Below are 22413 nucleotides of genomic sequence, written 5' to 3'. Positions count from 1 at the left end.
CAGATCCCAAGAGGGTTGTTTTACAGTTGTGATGACTCAGTGGAGAAAGGATGACAAATAGGCCACTCCTGGGCTGTGACTATTATGAAGGCACTTGGCTATACGACAACCAGGTGGTCAGAGAACTGATACCAAAAGGTGGTGGGAGAGATGTACTGAGGATGGGGGCAAGGATATAAGAAGGAACCTGGTAAAAACTGGAGAGAACTGGAAAATGGTGCAGAGAACAGAGGAAAATGAAAAAAAAAGTGCTGGAGAGATGGGCTAGATAGAAGGCTTCAATGACCAGTCTAGAACCAGTGACACTGACATGAATGTCTCAAAAACACCTAGCAGGAACTGCTAATTCTTAGTCACTCACCGATAGGAGGAAGTGGTATAAGAAAGGCTAACTATTCAAATAGACCTTGGAAATAGTATGCAAACTTACCTGGTTCGATGTATTGACAGTAAAAGGATACAGGTCCTTCAGGTAAATCCTAGGCATATTGTCCAGGAGCATGCCATAAAGGGGCATGTATAAACTTGCTATCTGGGCCTGCTTTCTCTAGGTGAGAAGGGAGTCAAAAAGAAATGATTCATGTAAAAATCAATGGACTCCTCAGTTTGATTATGCATGCAGTGTGCCATTAAATTGTGTTTAGGGAAAGGAGAAAGGAAGACTACTTACTGGTTCTCTGTATCGATCATCAAATGAATGCTTAGCCATTAGATTTTTTAGGACAGCCAAAGCTAAGTGCCTGACATCTTGGTCTTCCTGCAGAGCAAAGCCAACTTCTCGGAGCAGAATCCCGATTAGGAAGTGCTTGCGGCAAAATTCATTAGTGACCGAATATTCAGGCATATCTTTGTGAAGCAAGAAAAGAGATCATATTATTGAAAATCAAATGGTCACTTTATAATCAAGACAGGTTTATCAAACAACTATCAACTCCTCCCTAAATTCAGGGATATAGTCTTGCCAAAGAGATGAGAAATATGAGAGAGGAACATTCAGGAAGATAGGGTGATAGTGTATGCATACTAATACAAATAATGTCAAATATCAAGCTTCATGAAACTGGCATCCCTAAGTATTATAGCTGAAATGAGAAAAACCCAAATAGTCTGTTTGAAAAACCCAAATCAGAAATAGTCAACTGAAAGTAATATGTTGAAATGGGCCATTGAGGATGCTTAATATTTGAAGTGCAGGTGTCTGAGCAAATGGAGGCAACAAGGAAAGAAGAGGACACTGGGAGGAGAAGTGATATTTCAATGGCACAGAAATTGTGAAAGTAGGTATGTAGGGAACACAGATATGGGGGACATTCAGTATAGTGCTCAAAAGAGGAGTGATGAGAATTAAGATGTGAGCCACATTGGGACTAGTTGATAGGAAACTTAAGTACAAATTCACTAATGGCATTTAGGTTTCTCTGCTTTTTGCACTTCGGTAGCAATTCCAATTGCAGTAGATGATAAGACACTCAGGGCTTTGAAATCAGTAGTCCAATCAGACCTGTGCTTTATTGATTTACTAATATGGTGGCAGAATGTAAATTAACCAGATTGCAGGGAGGGATATAATGCAAGAGGCTGTAGCAGTAGTGGAGAGATGGGAGAATTAGAGGGCCTGGGGAAGTAGGATCAAAATAGCATAAGTATTATCAGCAGAACAAGTTTTCTGAAGGATGTAACAGAACAAGGAGAGAGGAAAACCAAGGGAGGCTGCAAAATGTAGAGCCTGAATTACCAAGAAAGCAGTGTTACAATTTCCAGTAATAATGCATTTATTCAGAATTGTCCAATAGGGTTCTTAAATGTAACTTAATAATAGGACTAGCACCCACTTACAGAACTCACACTGTGAGTAAACACTAGGCTACACACTTGATAAGAAGTATCTTAGTTAGTTTTCAGGACAACCAGGAAGGTAGTTATGATTAGTATAGTATGCCAATGGAATATGCATTATATTCAAATTATAGGATTCTAATAATTTCAATCTTGAAAAAATAGCCCAAACCAGGTTGTGGTTTATTGAAAGAAATATATCATATAAAGCTACTTACATTGAACAAGTATGCTATTATATATAGCTGAAATTTTATTCATGATAAACTCTAAAGAAATTGAAGAAACTTTGGAAAATTAAGAAAAATCAAGCTTTAGAGAATAAAATATAAAAGAATTCAAGATGGGGAATTATTTAATTATTTGTGACTAGAGAAAAGTTCAGACAATATTTTATTTATTTTGACTATACGGTATTAAAAATATGGCTATTTATTAGCATCTGGAAACTGAAAATTTATAGTATCTATATTCTCAATGTTATTGGACTATGATGTGGTTATTGATGCTTAGGTAATATCATATAAAATTACACTATTTACCTGATGCATGCACCTCTTGAGTTGATTCTGAAGGTGTCAAAGGATCTGAATTTAATACAAATAAACAAAAAGTTTAATATATCCATATTCAGATATATACTATGTTCATTAATGATGTGTAATATAACTGAAAAATTAAAATATATTGTCCTAAAATAGGAATCACTTCAATAAAGCTTTGTTTTTTCAAGAGAAATACTTTAGGTTGTTTATTTTATTAAAGAGAATGTCATAACATAATTATTTTAATTCTTAGCCTTCTATTTGAGCATCAGATACAGTACTTTTTATAAAAATAAGGAACTTTATTCTTTTCCCCTCCAAAATATTAGTGCAAACTATAACAGATTTAAGTCAGGGTTTCTCAGTTAATGTTTTCCATGAATATAAAAATTGCATCCTGTGAATAATTTACTCACTGCTTAGAAGTAAAGTATTTTAAAGATAAAAAGGGGTCAAATATACAGATTGGGGGCAAAAGTAGGTTTATAGTTGTTTATATGGAGAATAACACAGTAATTAATAAATAATAATACAAGATTAAACTGCATTTTACATACTCACAACTCTAAACCTACTTTTGTCCCCACCTTGTATCATGATGGAAGGAGACTTGACATTGGGTGCTGAACTCACAATGCAATGTACAAATTATGTATTAGGGTATTGTACCCTTAAAACTTATACAATTTTATTAACCAACTAGAGGCCCAGTGCATGAAAATTCCTGCACTTGGTCGGGGGGAGGGGTTCCTCAGCTTGGCCTGCCCAGGAACCCTCAGGGGATGTCCTACTGACTGCTTAGGAGCTGCAGTGTGGCCTCCCTCTGCAGGAAGCAAATGGCCAATCATGAGAAGGCGATGCCCCCATCACGCCTCTGCTGCTGCCACTGCCCACAGTCATGACTGCCAGAGCCTTGGCCCTAGCAGCTACCGCTGCTTGCTTGAGCCTCGGGCTCTCTCAGTGGCAGCTGCCATCTGCAGCTTGCCTGAGCCTTGGGCAGCTTTGTCCAGAAGGACATCTGGAAGGTTGTCTGGAAGATGTCCACCCTAATTAGCATATCACCCTTTTATTAGTATAGATTTCAACCCAATAAATTAAAAAATTAAAAAAATTAAAGTTCCTAAATAATTTTAGTATTTTCTTTGCATCTTGATGTTTGATGAGCTTCTGCTATCTAGGTGGGTGATAATAATTCTCTACTATGGACACCCTAGTATATGATCATGATAGAGAATGGACAATATATGTATATACCAAATGTAATAAGTGAAAGCCTTTCTGCAGACCATTTATACTATAGTAAGCATAGTAAACAAATTGTGGAGCCCAGTTCTTTCCTGCACACTTATTTCTGACCCAGAGATATCAGGAGTACATAGTGCTGTCTTCCTACCTGCCTGCCTTTCTTCTTTCCAAGGTACCAGTTTCTTTGTCTCAGACTCATTTTGAGGAATTGCATTCAACATAATTACATAACTTAACTGATAATTAGAAATGAATTTATACTCACAAAAGTATAACTTTTCCTCCATGTAATTTTATCTTTCCAAATCAAAGGAAAGATGTCTTTTGTAGCCAGTATGGTGAAAGACAGTATGGCTCTAGGTTAAAATTCTTTGATCTACAATCACCAATTTTATAATTTTGTTGTTGGCCTTCTCTTTAATGAAAAAGGAAATATAGACAAACATTGAGAATCATAGGGCTTTATTCATTATCACAGGCCAATGATTCCTTTTACATTTTAACCTCATTGTCTGCGTCTAATACACATGTGGCAAGTTCAAACAAAACAAAGATTGAGGAAACAGGAAAACCGTGAACAAACAAATAAAAGTATTCCCTTTGTAGGAGCCAATAAAAACTCTGGGAATTATTACCTGGGATGTTTGCTGATCTTATGGGGAGACACAAAGGGATAAAGTGCTCATGTTGACACACTTCTTGAAGGAAATCAAATTTATACTGGCATAAGGTCTGAAAAAGAGACAAGCAGGATGACTATTATTTACATGCCAAGAAAGTTAATAAAACAAAGAATCTGCACTTGACTTTTGTACCTAAAAAGATGTTACTTTTGTATGACCACAGGCTATTTGTTAAGTTTAAGAAACTTTGCCCCTCCATAGTGGTAAATGCAGGCAGCCTTCCTATTTGGGGAGTTTGATTAAGGCTTCCTCAGGAAATAATCTCATTTGTAACCTGCCCTATTGAGGCATTTTTTGTTGTTGCTTCTTTTAGTTTATAACTCACTTATTTTGAGAAAAATAGTGCCTCACCAAATGCACAGAGCTGTACAACTACCCTCAGATCATATAACAGATTGCTACAATCAATTCCTATGATTCAAGGAGGTAAGAAAGACAATAAAAAAATGAAAGTGAATCTCTCTTAGTTTGCCATTTGTTCTCAGGATACATTATTAATTCTACCTCTTCCCTACTCTTGCAAATAGGCCTGTCCTTTCAATAATGTTTTGAATAGCACAGTGATAAATGGAGTCCAGACTTTGTCTAAGACAACTGTAATACTTGAACTAAGAACAACCACATAAATAGAAACAAATCAGCACATTCATAACTCTTCTGTTTTCACTCTCATGCAAGTTAAGTAATACATTTTTAAGATTCAGATTGTGTTCATTATATTTGCTAATATCAGCTAACAAAATAAAATATATTCCATTCACTTGAATATTACAGAATTATATTTTGTGGCAACTTTAGTCAATCATTTAAAATACTGCAATTTACAAATGATTGTATTTGACTTAATCCTTCGTACATAAAAGTAAAGGAGAGCAATAATTTACATGTTAATTATTCTTCATTGAGAAGTTTCTGTTTGGTTTTTGAAAAATTATATAATTTAGGTCTACTGGAATTGCATCTAAGTGAACATTCTTAAAATTTCATGCATAATTGGAGAATTAATGAAGAATGTTCTTTCAAAAAGTATTAGAAGAGAGAATTGGATGCTCAAAACCACATGATATGTAATTAGGTAACTCTCCTGATCAAAACTGCCAAGAAAAATAATATTCAGATTCCTAACCATGAAATGAAAAACTACAAGATGAACATTTTTTATTTTTGGTCATTCTACATTGGTTATTATTTTACAACTACAGGCCCAGTATATGAGATTTGTGCACTCAGAGGTCCCTGTACCTTCTTGCAGTCCGGGAGCCCTTGGGGGATGTCCAACTGAAGGCTTAGGTCCACTCCCTGTCAGTAGGACATCCTTAGTGCTGCCATGGAGGTGGGAAAGGCTCCCGCCACCACTGCTGTGCTTGCCAGCTGTGAGCTGGACTTTTGGCTGAGCAATGCACCTGCTGTGGGAGCACACTGACTATCGGGGGCAGCTCCTGCATTAAGCATCTGCCCCCTGATGGTCAGTGCACATCATAGCAACTGGTTGCTCCACCGTTTGGTTGATTTGTGTATTAGCCTTTTATTATATTGAATACCTAGGTAATTTTTTTCTTCAGGACTTACCTTCTTCCCAATAAGTAAAGTTTAATGAGGAACTACAAATTCATATGCCCTATCTCTCCTGCTAAGAGGCAGGTGTGTGACCCAAAGTAGGCTGACCACACACTTCCTTTTTGGAAAGCAGATATTAAGAAGAGTGTTATTATTTAAGCAGCAGTAGACTTGACCAAATAATCTCTTCTTGGAGATTATTCTTGTGCTATAGCTCTTTTCCAAGTCTAGTTCTTTAGATTGTGCTATTTACTCCCAATAGAACTTCCAATAAGTTTGTTTTTACTCAAATTGGAGTAAACTTCTTCTGCTTGCAACCCAATGAACCTTCACTGATAACTTGCATGACCTGGCCCAGGCTTATTTCTCTTTAGCATATGCCGTACTAAACTCAGTGGTCCTCAGACTTGAAGATTAATAAAAATCACTTGAAAGTCTTGATACAATACAGACTTCAGTTCTGAGTGATGCTATTGCATTAGCATAGGAACCTCATTTTGAGAACCACTCTTCCCTAAAGCACTGTTTCCTGCCTGTCTCCCAACATGTAGCCCTTATTTAGGCAGGTTGGCCAACTGTACATTTTGTCGAGGACTGAAGGACTTCCAGAGGTGGGACTTTCAGTACTTAAACAACACAGTCCTGAGCTAGAGTTCTATAAGAACTGCCGCTGGAAAGAACTATTTCTTCTCCACCCACAGGACATAGAAGTGAAATGTAAACACTTTCATTCCACTCTCCCTTGTTCCCCATTAAGGAAGGACTTGGGAGACTTTCTCAGCAGATAGATGAACCATTTACAAGACGGCCTCTCACTAATACAGACATTGTGTTTTTTGTTTTTTTTTAATGCAGAGATTGGGTAAGTTGATGTTTTACGCACATATACAAAGAGATCAATTTATTTATTTATACTGCCATAGCTCAGAAAGCAATCACTCCTGCACTTGGTTCTTACCTTGAGTTCACCAGAGGAGAACATGCTGATGTAATTGTTGACCATCTTAAACACAAAGCCCCTGTCCATAAATGTAAAGCAGCGCTAAAAAAGATAAAATTTCAAATTAAAACATTTTACTTTAAAGATCATTAAAGATTTTGAAAAGATAATGAAATTTATTGGAACAAAATAACATTTAACTAAATGTGTTGTGTACTGAGTATGCCAAAATCCTCTCAAGTATGTTTAAGCATTTGCCCACATATGGTAACTAGTTAAAATGTTAGATATAGTAAGCTACAAACCAATATTGATCAATTTTATACAACATCACTTGGAGCTTTGCAATTAAATATTATAGCCTTTTCATTTTCTATAGAAAGTTTTAGCTTTTACTTGTGTGTTTATTTTTTAAACAGTTCCATTTTATTATTTTTCTTTAGCAACTTCGTTCCTGTACTGTACAGCTCTCAGAAGGAACAGGGGTGGCAGAGATGGGTCAGAAAAACCTTTTAAAATCTCAGGTCTCCTTCAACAGAGGAGCTTTTCTTTCAATTAAGGCAGCTTGAATTTGAGGAGTGAAGATAAAAGATCCTGAGATTTCTATCAGGGAACTGCTCACTGTCTTTCTTATTCTGTTTTCAGACTCTCTTAACTATAATGAGTGTGTAAATAGCAGATAGTTTTGGAGGAGACAGGCAAAAAAAACAAACAAACAAAAAAACCCCCAAAAAAACCCAAAAAACGTAAACAGTATTTCACATAGGAAAGATAGATAAAAGTATTCATCAAACAGTGTTAGTTGTGTCTACTCATAAAAAATGAAGATTTGAATCAATTAACATTGAGGATATCTCACATGCATTAGCATGGGAACTTGAATGGAATTGCATCTCATAACTGTACCTTAAGAAACCTGGCAATGCTGTGGTTGGCCCTTCTTGTTTCTTCAAGGGCATCTTTGTATTTCCAAATCATGTGATCAGCTAGGACCATGACCAGATTGTCCAATTCATTTTGGTATGATTCAGGAAATCTTTGAGCCCGAGAAAGCTAAGAAAAGAATAGGTCATTTCTTTATAATGTGACATATGAAATGCTAAGCCTGGAAAAAAATAAACTGAAAACTTGAATGTAATAATAAAATAGGAGCCCTTTTAATTTTAAGGCCATGATTTCTATCATTTTCATTTAATTTTTCCTTCTCCTTTGGCCAATAAAATTTTCATTTAAAAAGTAAATTATAACATATTTTAATTGCAAACTATTAAAACATGTAACATTTTTCTATAACTTTTCACATCTTTTTTTCCATTACAAGTTGACATATAACATTATTTTCAGGTGTACAGCATAGTGGTTAGACATTTATATAACTTCCTAGAGGCCCAGTGCATGAATTTGTGCATGGGTGGGGTCCCTTGACCTGGCTGGTGATCAGGGGCAATTGAGGCCCTCTTGTCCAGTTCTGATAGGGACCAGTAGGGGAGAGGGACTGCAGGAGGTTGGCTGGCTGTGGAAGGTTGGCTGTGGGAGCACTAACCACCAGGGGTCCTCAGATCTTACTCAGAGATGAAAGTTTGTACCAGCCAGCCTTAACTTCATGGTCTCAGTATTTGCCACAGCAGGTGCCAGTGGAACCTCAGAGTCAAGAAATTTCTTCCACAAGATGCAAAATGGTGCGGCTGGGAGTTTACATGTATTAGATGGAATGAAAGTCAATGGATCCCTAAAGACCAGCATTAGATCCAGAAATCTATTCCTGCTGCCTGAACTCCTGCCCACAAGAGAGAAGTCCAGGCAGCTGAGACTTCCCATCTCAGGCTCTACGTTAGGGGTGTCCAACTCAATCAGAGAAGGGGCCAAAATCTAAAATCCAGCCTAAATCGCGGGCCGAATGGTTTACTGAACAGTCATAAACTGACAATGTCATAAACTGACAGCGGAGTGCAGTGATGACAGCGCGGTGCGGGCCACATTGCAAGGCCTGGCGGGCTGGATTTGGCCCGCGGGCCTTGTGTTTGACACATGTGCTCTACGTCATGAATTTACACAGACCCTTTTTCATGAGAGAGGCAAGATTCATTCATCTTCAGAATTCAACTTCTATCATTAGATTCACATTTTGCTATAGATAAAAACACAAAAGTCGATGTTAGACTGAGCCTAAATTTCTAAGATTCTGAGTACTCAGCCTTGCATGCTGCAAAAGGAAAATCATGGAGATTAAAGTGATACACAGTCATTTCTCCTACTTAACAGGCAATTAACATATATTGCTACAGTTTACAAAGTAAATACCAATGGAACTACTGACAGCATCTTCATGAGCATAATTTACCTATGGGTAGCATTGCTTACCTATGATCTTACCTGAATTTTATTTGTGTCAATTAAGTGCTGTGCCATGGATTTCACGATAATTGCAAAGAAGAACCAGGAATGCTGTTAGGAAAAGAAAAGGCAGTGAGAAATTTGTTCTCCTATGGTGAAATAATAATTCTGTTCTTTACATCATGTAATATTATAGAATCTTTATCTTACAGTGTGTTCTTTGAAAGTAAGTGCATCAGAGCAATAATATGTGTTAGGATGATCTATACCAAAGACCTAATGGTAAAAGTAAGCAGAAATTTCAGTTTCTCTGTCATCTCAAAGATATTTAAAACAAGATGCCTAATGGCTACAAGGGATGGCTAATTAAAGAATAGTCCTATGCAGTATTTACCCATGAGGTTCTATTTGTGTCACTTATTTACCAGGTGTACCGGTTAATAATGTAGATTTTATAATCAAAGAAAACATGGTAATTTCAAGAGAAACATCCAAAGTCCTTTATTCAAAATAATGTTCATCGCTAGCTACACATTTCCTCCATCTTTCAGGTAATTTGTGGATATCGTCCCAACAGAACTTTACTTGTCTTGAGGCAAACCATTCAGAGACCCAATTTTCTACTTTTCCGTATGTTTTGAAGTGCTGCTCTGAAAGTGTGTGTGCCATTGATTGGAACAAGTGGTAATCTGAAGGAGCAAGGTCTGGTGAATACAGCAGGTGGGTTAATACTTTCCAGGCAAGATCTTTAAATGTATCTTTAACTGGTTTTGAAGTGCATGATGGTGTATTATCATGAAGTAAAATTACTTTGCCATGTTTTCTGGACTATTCTGGTCATTTTACAATTAAAACATGGTTCAAATTGATTATTTGTTGTTGGTAGCGATCAGTATTAATGGTTTCATCTGGTTTTAGAAGCTCATAATACATCACACCTTCCTGATCCCACCAAACACAGAGCATTGTCTTCTTTCGAAGTGATTTGGCCTTGCAGTCGATGTTGATCCAACCGACTTGGATCAACTCATGATTTTGTGCATTTGGAATTCTCAAAATAAATCCATTTTTCATGGCCAGTCACAATTCAGCAAAAAAGACTTTCTTTCATGCGGTTGAAGCAACATTTTACTGATGACTTTTCGGTTTTCCATTTGTCTTTCATTCAGTTGATGTGGCACCCATTTTCTTTCCTTTAAAATCTTTCCCATTGCTTGTAAATGATCAGAAATTATTTGCTGAGCAAAGGTTAATCGTTCATTAACCCCCTGGCCATTCCCACCCCGGACAAGCCCTGAGAAATTCAACATTTTTAAGCGTAAAAACATCTATGATGTTAACATCTTCACAAAATTTGACATATGAAGTTTTGGAGCCTGCTGTAAATACAACAAAATAGCATACATATCAAATTGCATATATAACAACATATATGTAACTTCATCTATTGAAAAAAAAATCCGCATTATTAACCGGTACACCTGGTAAACAAAACTAAAATTTTCTATATTAAAATATATCTTAGCAGGCCCACCCCTAATATTTCAATGGCTAGAGGAAAGATAAAAAATTGAAGCCACAGGTCTAAATATTTAAAGTTCGAAGTCATGCTAACAAAGTTTGATCATCCTACCTTGACAAACATAACTCCATGACAACGTGGACTGTTGTACCAAAATATGGGTATCTCAGGGAAGAACAACCCTGGCCTACAGCTTCTTGTCACCCAAGATTCAGTCCTGCACCTAGAGGGATTTGGTCCACGTGTGACTGTCCAGCCTGCACATCTAGGTGTTGTCCACAAACTAGTGTCTTTTCCACTGCAAACTGGTTCTAGGGTTGTACTCAGGCAGGAAGATTTTCCCGGTGAGGGATAGACTTAGGAATGAGATCTAAGTAGGCCTGTGAGGAAGCCTGGAAACCCATGAGGTGGGGACTCTGGGGATCCTCAAAGTTTAGGAAGGCATGAGAGGAGCTCCCAGTGAGCATTCCTCTTGGCTACTGTCATATCCTTTCCTGTGGGGTGGGGCTCAGTCAGAAAAGACCAAAGCGTGCACCAGGATGAAGTCCAAGGGTGAAAGGGTGATACTTATCCCAAATAAAAAATTCTGTGTTGCATATGTACAGTTTAAATAGCAACCCCTCATCCTCTCTCTTTTCCCTCCCCTCCACCACAAACATTTCTAAATTTTATTGTAGTTATTCTCTTGCTTAACTTCATAATTTTGCTACCAATATCATACATTGAAGAAAGAAATTTAGTTTTGCTTACCACTGACTTTATGTAAATTAAATCATCCTCTATGTATTCTCCTCTGATTACCTTTTTCACTCAACAAATTCTGTTTTTAGGTTCATTTATGTTGCATCATGAAGTTGAGGGTCTCATCATGATAGATAATTAAGCTGGGAACTAAGTTCACTCTTCTATAATAATTTACAGCTGTCTTTTCATAAATTTTTACCATCACTTCCTTATGTGTTTCAACTTTTTGGGGTCAAAGAGTGGTTGTTTTTGGCTTTCTTTCTGTTGTAAATATATTTATTAACATAGCATTAATCCTTTTATTGGTATATATTGTACCTAATAAACTCAACTTGATTTTTATTATACTTAGAAGAATGTTTGAAATAAATCTTCATAGACATTTATTCTGTCTTTAGGCCAAAGAACTTGACTGAAATCCATTTTATTCTTAAGGTGATCTTTTCTGTTGACATAGACCTCCCTTGCTTAATGCTTTTATATGCTACAGTTTCAATATGTGTATACTAGAAACTATAAGAGAAATTATCTGTGAAAATCAGTGGATGCTATCACCTCCTGGGGGTTGAGAGTGAGCCTTATACTAACAATGAAAGAATCGTCTTTCAATTCCTTACCTTCAAGACATGCTTAATTGTTGTTGAGTCATTTGATTTCAAAAGACCAGTCACATTTTTAGCCAATTCCTCATGTATCGTTCTCTCCTTGCATGCCCTGGTCTTGAACACGAACTGAACAAAATCCAAAAAGTGAAATAAGTAATATGCTTTAAGAAAACAATGCTTCAGAAATAATGTTCCATGAATAACTCTTAACTCAAATTTATCTGCTCATACCAGATTTTGTCATGAAATAAATGAAGGCCCAATGAGAAGAGCAGTACACATCTGTTCCTATTTATGACTTTGCACAGGTAGGGCCTGGCTCACCTAAGCTCTCTTTGAAACTCTTTTTGTAGAAATCAAAGGAAGAGTCAGAGTGTAATTTAGCAGATTCAAGGAAACATGGAGGGCTTTGACCCACCTACTTAGGACACATTTCCCCTTCTCCTTCCTTCCACTGGTAACAGGTGGCATGGTAGCATTTCTTCATCCTGAAAGGGTAGAGCACCCACTCAAATAGCCAAGTGGGGAAGCAGGTGCCTTCCAGGGGCCAGTAGATGAGCTCCCCACATTCCCAGGGCCTACCACCTCATGCTTAGGCACAGCCATCAAAGGATCATGAACATTGGCTATCAGTAAGATAACACCTACTCACTTGTTTATTTCTCAAAAGATTGGTTTTGGCATCATTAATGAGTGCATGTAATGGTTTTAGTTTTCAGTTTTTGTTCATCTATTTTAAGGATATTACCATCAATATTTACAGGTATATTTCAAATATAAAATGCTTATTCCTGAATCATACCATTTTACTTATGAGTTTGACCTCAAGTGAGGTCATTTTTTCAGAATATCCACAATTCAGACTTCATTATAATCAGCAGTGAAGGCAAACAAGAAACTCAAAGTAGAGGCACATTCAAATTTGGATCTGTAATTATTTGTTTGAACTTCATAGTTCAACAGTTAAGTGTCTTGAGGGGGCCTGACTTCTCTAAGTTCATCCCAGAAGAGAAAGACAAAGCTAAGAGATGCATGAAACTAGCTAAAGTCAAGAGTAATATGATTTTTCCCCCTTGATCATGGACTCATGTGAGGTAACATCATAACCACCTAGTATCATGCACAGTCATTTAGGCGTAAGGGCATTATGACTAGTTCTGAACTATTCTTATTTTAAAATTTTTGTTATCACATGTCAGTTCCATGAATTTCTGTAATCCATGGCATTTCATTAGTTTAACTTTAACTTTAGACATACATTTTTGAAAAAGACATGGTGTATGTGTGTATTTTGGATACCACAGATGGGTGAGTTAGCAGCATTTAGCACCACTGAACTTGAAATGGTGTTTAGTTTGTTTCTGAATAAATATTAATTGCATTGAATATCACATCTCTCAAGGACATCAAAGCATATATAGATACCAGAACATCAGTTTTTATTACACTCATAGTTGTGGGGCTTAATATCTATTTACATGTTAAGTAATAATTTTTCCCACCAAAGGTAAAAAAAGAAATTAGACTCCTTAGTCAAGGTCAGACTGTCAACCATGTATTACAACAGGTGTCCAATCATAGAATCACAGAGCTGGAAGTTCATCTGGTCTATCCCATCTCACTTCACAGAGGAGTAAATGAGGTTCAGAGAAGCTGACTGCTCAAGTTAACTATTTAACCTTGACTGGAATGTAGATTCCCACTTGCTACTTTAATGATCTTTCCAGAGTAAAATTTTAGCTGGTTATATTTATTAGGCTGTATTTATTTTAGATTATGAAAATGTGTTATAGAACACCTTTAGGAATTGTTATCAGCTTGAAATTCCACATAGGTGTATTTCTGAATTTGAATCCCTTCAGAGCAAGCTAAATAAGCAGTCTCTTATTACAATATCAAATGATCTCATCGGGATATTTCAAACATCTTGGTTAGAAATAAAGACCATCCCAGGATGCACTGCCAATAAATATCTCCCAGACCTGTCACAGATGGAGTCTGAGAGCAGATTTCAAGGTTCTCATAAGATCAGACTTGACTGTCACAAAAATGTCACAACACCAGTGGATTCTTAATATAATTTTCAATGATTCCATTGGAATAAGGTATATAATAACTGCATTGAAATGGAGAGGACTTTGTGTAATATGGACTGGAGAATTTTTTTTTTTTTTTGGTCTCAGTCCCTTTGAAGAGTGAAATGGAAAATTGAGGTAAGCATTGAGAGAGTGAAAGTTCAGTAGATGGTTCTGTTGAATATAAATTAATCAGCACCATATAAAAGTATGCAAAGGCTCTATCTTTAAACAGAGATCAAATTAAAAAGGCATTTATAGGCGAATCTAAGAATATGGTTTTCTGCAAATGAAATGTAGATCATATTGAGTAAAATTAGAGCAGAGGGAAATGATTATGAAATAACTCATATACTTAAAGTAAGGTATTTGGGAAACCACCTAACATTTCTGGCAGGTATTTCTGTTTCCTTTAACAACAGTTTCTTTCTTTTTTTTCCTTTTTTTTTTTTTAAAGAGAAACACCACCCCCTCCCAAGTTTCTAGCACAAAAAACCATAAATTCTTTTCTAGTCACCTTTCTAGACATCTACAATATATGGGTATATGTCTGTCCATATGTATTAGTGGAATATATTATTTTAATTAAAATGGTCTATGTCTTAAAAAGATTTCACCTGTGCATAGAACAAATAGAAATGTAGGTCCTCTATGCATCATAAAGTGAACTAACCTATCTCTGGTTGATTTTTAAATTTTTTTTTCATTCAAGAAGATGACATTCAGACAGGATTTATAATGTGCAAACATCATCGCAAGTTCACGGGCATTAATTCACAGGCCAACTGGAAATGAGAATATAGACTTGAAGGACACTGGAAGAAGCAGTGCACAGTTGATGGAATGGGCTAGTGGTTCATGCCAGAGGATAAAGGACTTAACATACCAGAAGCAGGTACAAATATACAGTAACTGGGAAAATGAAATAATGCCTGAGAAAACAATAAGAAAAGCTAAGAAAACATTATAGAAGAAACATAGAGCATTCAACAAACCAACATGAAAAATCTTCCTTAAATTTACACAGAAATTTCATTTCTTATAATGTTGACGTCCAAAGGACAATTTTTTTATTCTCTAGTTCAAACTTTTTGGCTGTTTTTCCCCATATAAACATTCATTTGCATATGTACATGTTATTTATTCACTTATACATTCAAACAATACATCTAGCCCATCAATGCAAAGAGAAGAAATTCTAATTAGCTAAGAGGAATGCTTGGTATTACTCTGATGGACACCATCTAGCTAAAGAGAAAAACTTCCCACTTATGTAGACAGGAAATGAGACAAGCCACACAGCACAAGGGCATAGGACCAATGTCCAAGTGGTGATTTCATACCTTAATGTATGATTGGACGGCATAGTCCAGCTGTTCCTCGTGGCACTTGGCGACGATGTCAGTCAGAACCCTGAAAAAAACAGATGTTCAGTGGTCTTTCTGGAGAAGGCAGGAAAATTCCACTTTGCTTTTCACAGGAGTGCTTGAAAACTGGTGCTTACTAGTTAATGAGTAAATGAATGAATCAATTTCAGACTCTCCTTCCTACCTCTCCAATATTGAGTATTTGATATCTATAGTACCTGCTAGCCATTTCCAACCTTGAAATCTCTAAAAACTAGATATAAGTAATGTCTTATGGCTGTAGTATCATTGGAGATTTATTTTTTGCCTCCTGAGTTGAATGTGCTATTATGGTGCCTGTGTTTGCTGACATTGTCTTCTTGGAAAAAGGATCATTTTTAGTGCCTGATTAAAACTTCAGATCTTTAACCTTGAATGATCATATTCAGTTTTAAAGGGATTCACTTCCAACCTAGAGGCACTATATTTTAATGCTTTTGGAAAAAGTAATTAGGTTAAGATGTATAATCACCCCCCCCCCCCCTTTAGCTAGGACAGGGTTTCTATAGCAGTGTTGGTGAGGGTTGATATTTTCACATGAACACTTCTAGATATTCCATATGGAGCTGTCGTGTTTAGGAATATCTCAGAATTCAACAAATCTATTAGCTGAAATACTTAGGAATCTTGTCAATATAGACCCATATACTCATGCTATAATAGCACCCATTGAAGATAGAGTATGGGACTTTTAATCTGTGTCTAGAACTGGCTGGTTATAGAACTGTTAGAGCTGTCTTAACTTTCCAGAGCTTCATGGCTCCACTTTAAAAACAAGGCCAAAGAGTCTGGCTGGCGTGGCTCAGAGGTTGAGCATCAAACTATGAACCAGGAGGTCACAGTTAGATTCCTGATCAGGGTACATGTCCGGGTTGCAGGTTCCATCCTCAGTATGGGGCATGCAGGAGGCCGCTGATCAATGATTCTCTCTCATCATTGATGTTTCTTTCTCTCTCTCTCTCTCTCCCTTCCTCTCTGAAGTCAATAAAAATATTGGGGGTGGGGGGTGGAGGAGAGGAAACCAAGGCCAAAGACTCTCCTTCTGAAAAAGGCTAATCATATGCCTGTGAGTTCAGAAGGTACTGCAAACATGTCAATCCCAAGACCAATTTTTATTTTTGGAATGCTGTGAAAAACAACATTCGGAATAGATGATTCAATAATTCAGAACATGATCTCTATGAAGAGGAAATTATGATTGCCAAAGTCACCAGACAGATTAGTAATGTTGGAAGAATGTGTAGTATAGACAAACTTAAAGTGAGAAGAGTTGAAAAAAAAATAGAATATTAAAAAAAAAAAAAAAAGAAAGAAAAAGATTTGTTGGGAATGTAAAATGGTACAGCCACTGTGGAAAACATTTTCTTGAAAACCGTCATACAACCCAGCAATCACACTGGGCATTTTTCTTAGTGACATGAGAACTTACATTTACCCCAAATCTACCCCAAACTGGAAACAACCTAGTGAATTGTTAAACATATTCTGGTATGGAATACTACTTAGAAATAAAAAAAGAAAGGAACTATGGATAGATTCAACAACTTGGATGACTCTCCAGGGGATTAATCTGAGTGAAAAAGAAAAAACAATCCCAAAGGGTATGTATATATATAGATAGATAGATAGATAGATAGATAGATAGATAGATAGATATAGATATAGATATAGATATAGATATAGATAGATGAAATATATATACATATACTAGAGCCCCATTGCATGAAGATTTGTGCAATAGGCCTTCCTTCCCCTAGCTGCCAGCACTGGTTTTCCTCCAGCACCCAGGACCTGAGCCTCAGCAGAGCCAAGCCTTCAGCCTTCAGTAGAGCCAAGCCTTCAGCCTTCAGGCTTGGCTCCAGCCACAACAGAGCCTTCAGTCTTAAATCTTTACTCGGGCGGAGCCTTCAGTCTTCACTACTAGCCATCTTTGTTGGGATAATTTGCATACATACTCTTGATTGGCTGGTGGGCATCACAGTGGTATGGTCAATTTGCATCTTTCTCTTTTTAGTGTAGACATACGTATACAATTTTTTTCTTTTTTTTTTTTTAAATATATTTTATTGATTTTGTACAGAGAGGAAGGGAGAGAGATAGAGAATTAGAAATATCGATGAGAGAGAGTCATCGATCAGCTGCCTCTTGCACAACCCCTACTGGGGATGTGCCCACAACCAAGGTACATGCCCTTGAACCGAATGGAACCCAGGACCTTTCAGTCCCCAAGCCAATGCTCTATCCATTGAGCCAAACCAGTTTCGGCCAATTTTTTATTTCTTAAGATGACAAAATTTTGGAGATGGAGAACAGCTGAGTAGTTACCTGGGATGAGGAGTGTGGGTGGAGATGAGAGGGAAACAGTTGTGGAGATGGAGTGCTCCATATCCTGAGCCTATCAATGTCAATATCCTGGTAGTGCTACTGTACTGCAGTTTTGCAAGATGTTGCCTTTGGGGTGAATTGGGTAAATTGCATGGGACCTCTTTGCATTATTTCCTACAATTGCATGTGAATCTATAATTACCTCAAATGAAAAAGTTTAAATATCACAAAGAAGAGTTGAAAAAGAAGTATAGTCTTTTACTCAAATGATAACAACAGATGATTAGAAATCAAAAGTAAGAAATACTTAAATTTGAGATATATGTTCAAATGAAACACAAACATACATAATTAGGTGGCCATTCAGTTAAAATCAAAGTTCTGTGTAACCACAGATGAGAAAAATCTCTTCTCCTAAGACTATGTTACGGATACCTGGTCACAGTTGTACTTATTTCATCTTCCTCATTCTGGACCAAAACCTTGAAGAGCTGGTTCAAGATTATAGGCAGAAAACTCATGATCGCATGAATCTTTTCCACATTCAATAAGTTCTGTAGTAAACCAACAGGAAGCAAAAAGGCACTGATTAAATTGAAAGCCCATTCTGCTGATGGTGTTCAGAACTTGCTGCTCATTGAATTTAGCATGGCATGGGTTAGGGTTAGGGTTAGGGTTAGGGTTAGGAATGGGGGCAATGTGGCAATGGGATTTTAAAAACGAATTTAAAATCAATTGGCTTTACTTTTCAATCATTCTTATTTTGAAACACCTACCGGTACCTATGCTTGTTTATAAACTCACAGACAGAAACTATTAAGGAGTTGTGAAATGAAATAATTCACTTCCTTAACTGATAAGGCATTTAAAAATCTTCAGTGATAATTACTTCTTAATTTGTGAGTCAATGAAAATTACAAAGGTCCCTTTTGCCCATTTCTCCCCCAAAGACCACTGAAATGATTCGCATATCACGTTACCTTACAAGAGCGGACAAAATTTGAGGTAGGTGACTGAGACATATCTTTTTCCCTTTTTTGGCACTCTCGGAAAAATGCGTTCACATATGGATCCTGAAACAGTAAGAATAAAAGTGTTTATTTCTGAGGACATGTGAACCGTGTAACAATCACGGTGACGGGAGGCAGCCTTTCTGTAGGATCGATGCCTTCATGTGCAAGTGCTTTATGAAAGCGTCAATAACACAGCTTTCATTTCCGCTTCTCAAGAAGGGCTAGAGTTGAAATAAACTACGAAGCCAACTCCCTTCCGTAATTTATGCTTATAGACTTGTTTTCCTTCTCGGCTATATCGTAATGGCTGGAGAATTACTTTCCTTGGCTTTCTACCTTTTTGTGTGTTTTTAATTGCCTTCTTTCCTATACTTGCTCCAGTTTCTTCCATAGACTTCTACCAATTTTTCTTACATTTCCTTAACACACATGAGGAATGCATAAGGACCTTTTCAGGCTTATCTGCCAGAGATAATAAAAAACTAGGAAGTGCACACTAACGACATGAGATGACATGACTCTTACCCGTTGTGTCCCCCCAAATCCATAGGTTGATGTCCTAACTCCCAGGACCACAGGCTATGACTGTGTTTGGAGGTAATTAAGTTAAAGTGAGGCAGTTAGAGTGGCCCTAGTCCAATATAACTGATGTCCTTACAAAAGCATAAATTTGGACACCAGACATGTACACACACAGAGGAACAATCACGTGGGGACACAGTGAGAAGGCTAAGGAGAGAGGCCTTAGAAGAAACCAACTCTGCTGATGCCTTGATCTTGGACTTCCAGCTTCCAGAACTATGAGAAATAAATGTCTGTTGTTTAAGCTACCCCATCTGTGGTATTTTGTTATGGCAGCCCCAGCAGATTGATACACTCTTTAATGGTATTTACTAAAGAGAGTAGCACTTTGGAAATTCTCTATAAATTCTGTGCTGAGGGGTCAGATACACTCTCTGAGTCTTTCTCTGGTGTTTGTCAATTCTAGAAGGCCATTTGTGGTTTGGGAAAGAGCATTACATTTGTCCTGAGGCACCTGAGATTACTGAGAGAAGTTTTGATCCGATCTATGTGTCCTAATTTATTTCTTTTTTTCTTAGCAACCATGTATGTACTATATTTAAAGCAGCGTGAAACAAAAATCGAAAAGCAGATACACAGAGAATTTGAGGAAGGAGAAAACATGTTCTAGGTACTTGTGATAATTTGCTTTGCGGTTTATAATTGGTGCCAGGAATATGCTCACATTGGGGTAAAATATGCCTCATAATGGGAGGGGTGAGTCTGTGGTATCACATTTTGCAGTTCATGAAATATTTTCACATGTAGTTTCTCAGTTTAATCATCACCACACCCTTGTGGTAGAGAGATTTAATTGTTACCCTTTTCCTGATGAGAAAACAGGGGATGCTGGGTGAAGTGACTTGGCCAGGGTCACTGAGCCAGAAGTTGGCCGAGGTAGTTATCAGATGCAGTTCTGCCCACCTCATGGCCTTACCATTAGAGAAGCTTTGGCTGGGCATTGGGAGTTAGAGTTAGTTTTCAGGTAAAAGTCCAGAGTTTTTATTTTTATCATTTCACATTTTTAATACTGTCGGTGGAAGCAAACCATCTTCCAAGGAAGGTGTCATCCTGATAAATACACTCTGGTACTTTGGTTCCTGGACTTCTATGGATTAGGACGCACTATCTCCCCGGGGAGAGGCCTATAATTATGCCACAAACACTGTTCCTTTTCCATCACCAGCTCCTCTGACACCCTGTGAAATGGTGAGTCTTCTCCTGTCAATATAGGAGCCACCTTATGATTCTGCCTGTTGGACAAGATGCTGACATTTCAGGCACCATGCTCACCTGAGTATTCACTGTTGACACAACAAATGTCGATACTTTGAAAAGTGGTTTCCCACCATCAACCCATTTCAAGTCACTCCCACCATGCTGCAAAAAAAAAAAAAAAAAAAAAAAAAAAAAATTGTTACTGTCACTGTGGCAATTTGAAAGAAAGGAGATAAATAGGTTATTTAGTGTATGTTCATTTGCCATCCTAATCCATTAATCTACATATAGAGGAAATAAAAGATGCAAATACACCTGGCAATACTAATGAATGAGACCAGTGTGGTATCAAGGGATCATTGCTAATAGATCATTTCTATTGGCCATAAGTAAACAAGATATATGAAATATCGTAGGTGCACTGGATTCATAATTATAGTGAATGTACTATACCTATACGGTTGGGTTAATTTAAATAGCAGAAAGAAGATAACCTCATGCCATTTAGCTCATGTATTTCTTTCTCTTAAATTATACATCATTCAATACCTTTCCACTTGTAGAATCTTGAAAGCGTAAATAATTAGGAGGCAGGCTTGTAGCTATTGGGATATTATACTCTTGAGAAGCTATCTGATCATGTTTCATCAGAGGAAGCCACGCATATCCAACTGTGCAGAGGAACAACAAAGAGGAAACTTTTGAGTAAAAACCTCCATGGGGAGGAGGAACAATACAGTTATTTATTATTTATGATTATAAAACTTCCCTAAAAAATAGAATAAACCAGAGCTTTTAAAATGCTCTCAAATTCAAGTCCAACAAATGACATGTAAAACTATTTCGTATTGCTTCCTGTCAGTACCTGATGTTTCCAGAGCCTCCTTCTTTTTGGCATTTGCTTTTGCATTTATGTCACAAGTGATGTGATAAAAAGAAAACAGAATATGATGTTTCTCATGGAGTTGTGTTGGCAGCTCAATTTTCACCTGCAATGAAAGAGGTAATAGTTGGACTGAGATTAAAATAATTTGCTCAGGGTCAGAGCAAGACAGAATTCTTTAAAAAATTCTTTCACTGAAATCTAGGTCTATGTTTAATTGTTAGTGTCAGAAGTACTGATTTAACTCTCAATCAATTCCCTTCCTGCTAGCAGTAATGTATTAAGATGTTGATATTTTCACTTCTGTATTGTGGTCGATTGTGATAATTTAGAATACCTAGTATGTCTCATTAGATAATTCATGCTGTTATAGTATGGATTAAACAGACACACATGGATATAACTGTAGAAAGTAAACAAGGTACAGACTGAAAAGAGGAATTCTTTGTCTCCCAACAGGTGTGCATGGAACCAGTTGTATGAGCATCTCTTGGGAGCTCATTAGAAATACAGTCTTAGACCCTACCCCAGACGTATGGAATCAGAATCTGAATTTTAATAAGATTCCCTAGGCAATAACAGGTACATTGCTGAGAAATATGGTAGTAATGAATGATGTAACTTAAGTATGGAGTTTATCCCTTTTAGAAAATAACAAAAATATATGAAGTACAGTGTATAAAAATCTAGATTGTGGTAACTAAGTAATAAGCCATTTTATGAAGAGGTCACACTGTAGTTATAATGCTTCTGGATAAACATAAAACAAAGTTGTGTAGGTTAAGAATATTCTTAACGAGAAGCAAACTCTATATTCCTGGAAAGACGTGTTTTGAAACCTCTACATTTTATAGAGCTTTGCAGTTTCCAAACAGCAGTCAGGCACATTTCCATTTAAACCCCTTAATAGCCTGGTGAATG

General features: G+C 37.0%; 1 protein-coding gene across 8 annotated transcripts in view; it reads right to left on the bottom strand.

Annotated features, from left to right (window-relative positions):
- DOCK10 (dedicator of cytokinesis 10) overlaps positions 1-22413 on the bottom strand; it is a 208063-nt gene that overhangs the window by 38731 nt on the left and 146919 nt on the right. For all 8 annotated transcript variants that reach the window (XM_084891376.1, XM_084891377.1, XM_084891380.1 and 5 more), the window contains exons 20-33: positions 21475-21598; positions 21159-21280; positions 20685-20771; positions 18798-18890; positions 18253-18371; positions 15430-15499; positions 12024-12137; positions 9180-9251; positions 7713-7859; positions 6825-6908; positions 4262-4358; positions 2379-2423; positions 671-846; positions 431-547 (exon numbers count right to left, since the gene is read on the bottom strand). In XM_084891376.1, the coding sequence (XP_084747502.1) occupies positions 431-547; positions 671-846; positions 2379-2423; positions 4262-4358; positions 6825-6908; positions 7713-7859; positions 9180-9251; positions 12024-12137; positions 15430-15499; positions 18253-18371; positions 18798-18890; positions 20685-20771; positions 21159-21280; positions 21475-21598 (1467 nt within the window). The remainder of the gene's footprint in view (positions 1-430; positions 548-670; positions 847-2378; positions 2424-4261; positions 4359-6824; positions 6909-7712; positions 7860-9179; positions 9252-12023; positions 12138-15429; positions 15500-18252; positions 18372-18797; positions 18891-20684; positions 20772-21158; positions 21281-21474; positions 21599-22413) is intronic.

This window comes from Pipistrellus hanaki, assembly GCF_964339955.1.
Source record: "Pipistrellus hanaki genome assembly, chromosome: 8".
Taxonomy (NCBI): Eukaryota; Metazoa; Chordata; class Mammalia; order Chiroptera; family Vespertilionidae; genus Pipistrellus; species Pipistrellus hanaki.
The sequence above is the reverse complement of the archived record's forward strand: the minus strand, read 5'-3'. Positions and strand labels throughout refer to the sequence as shown.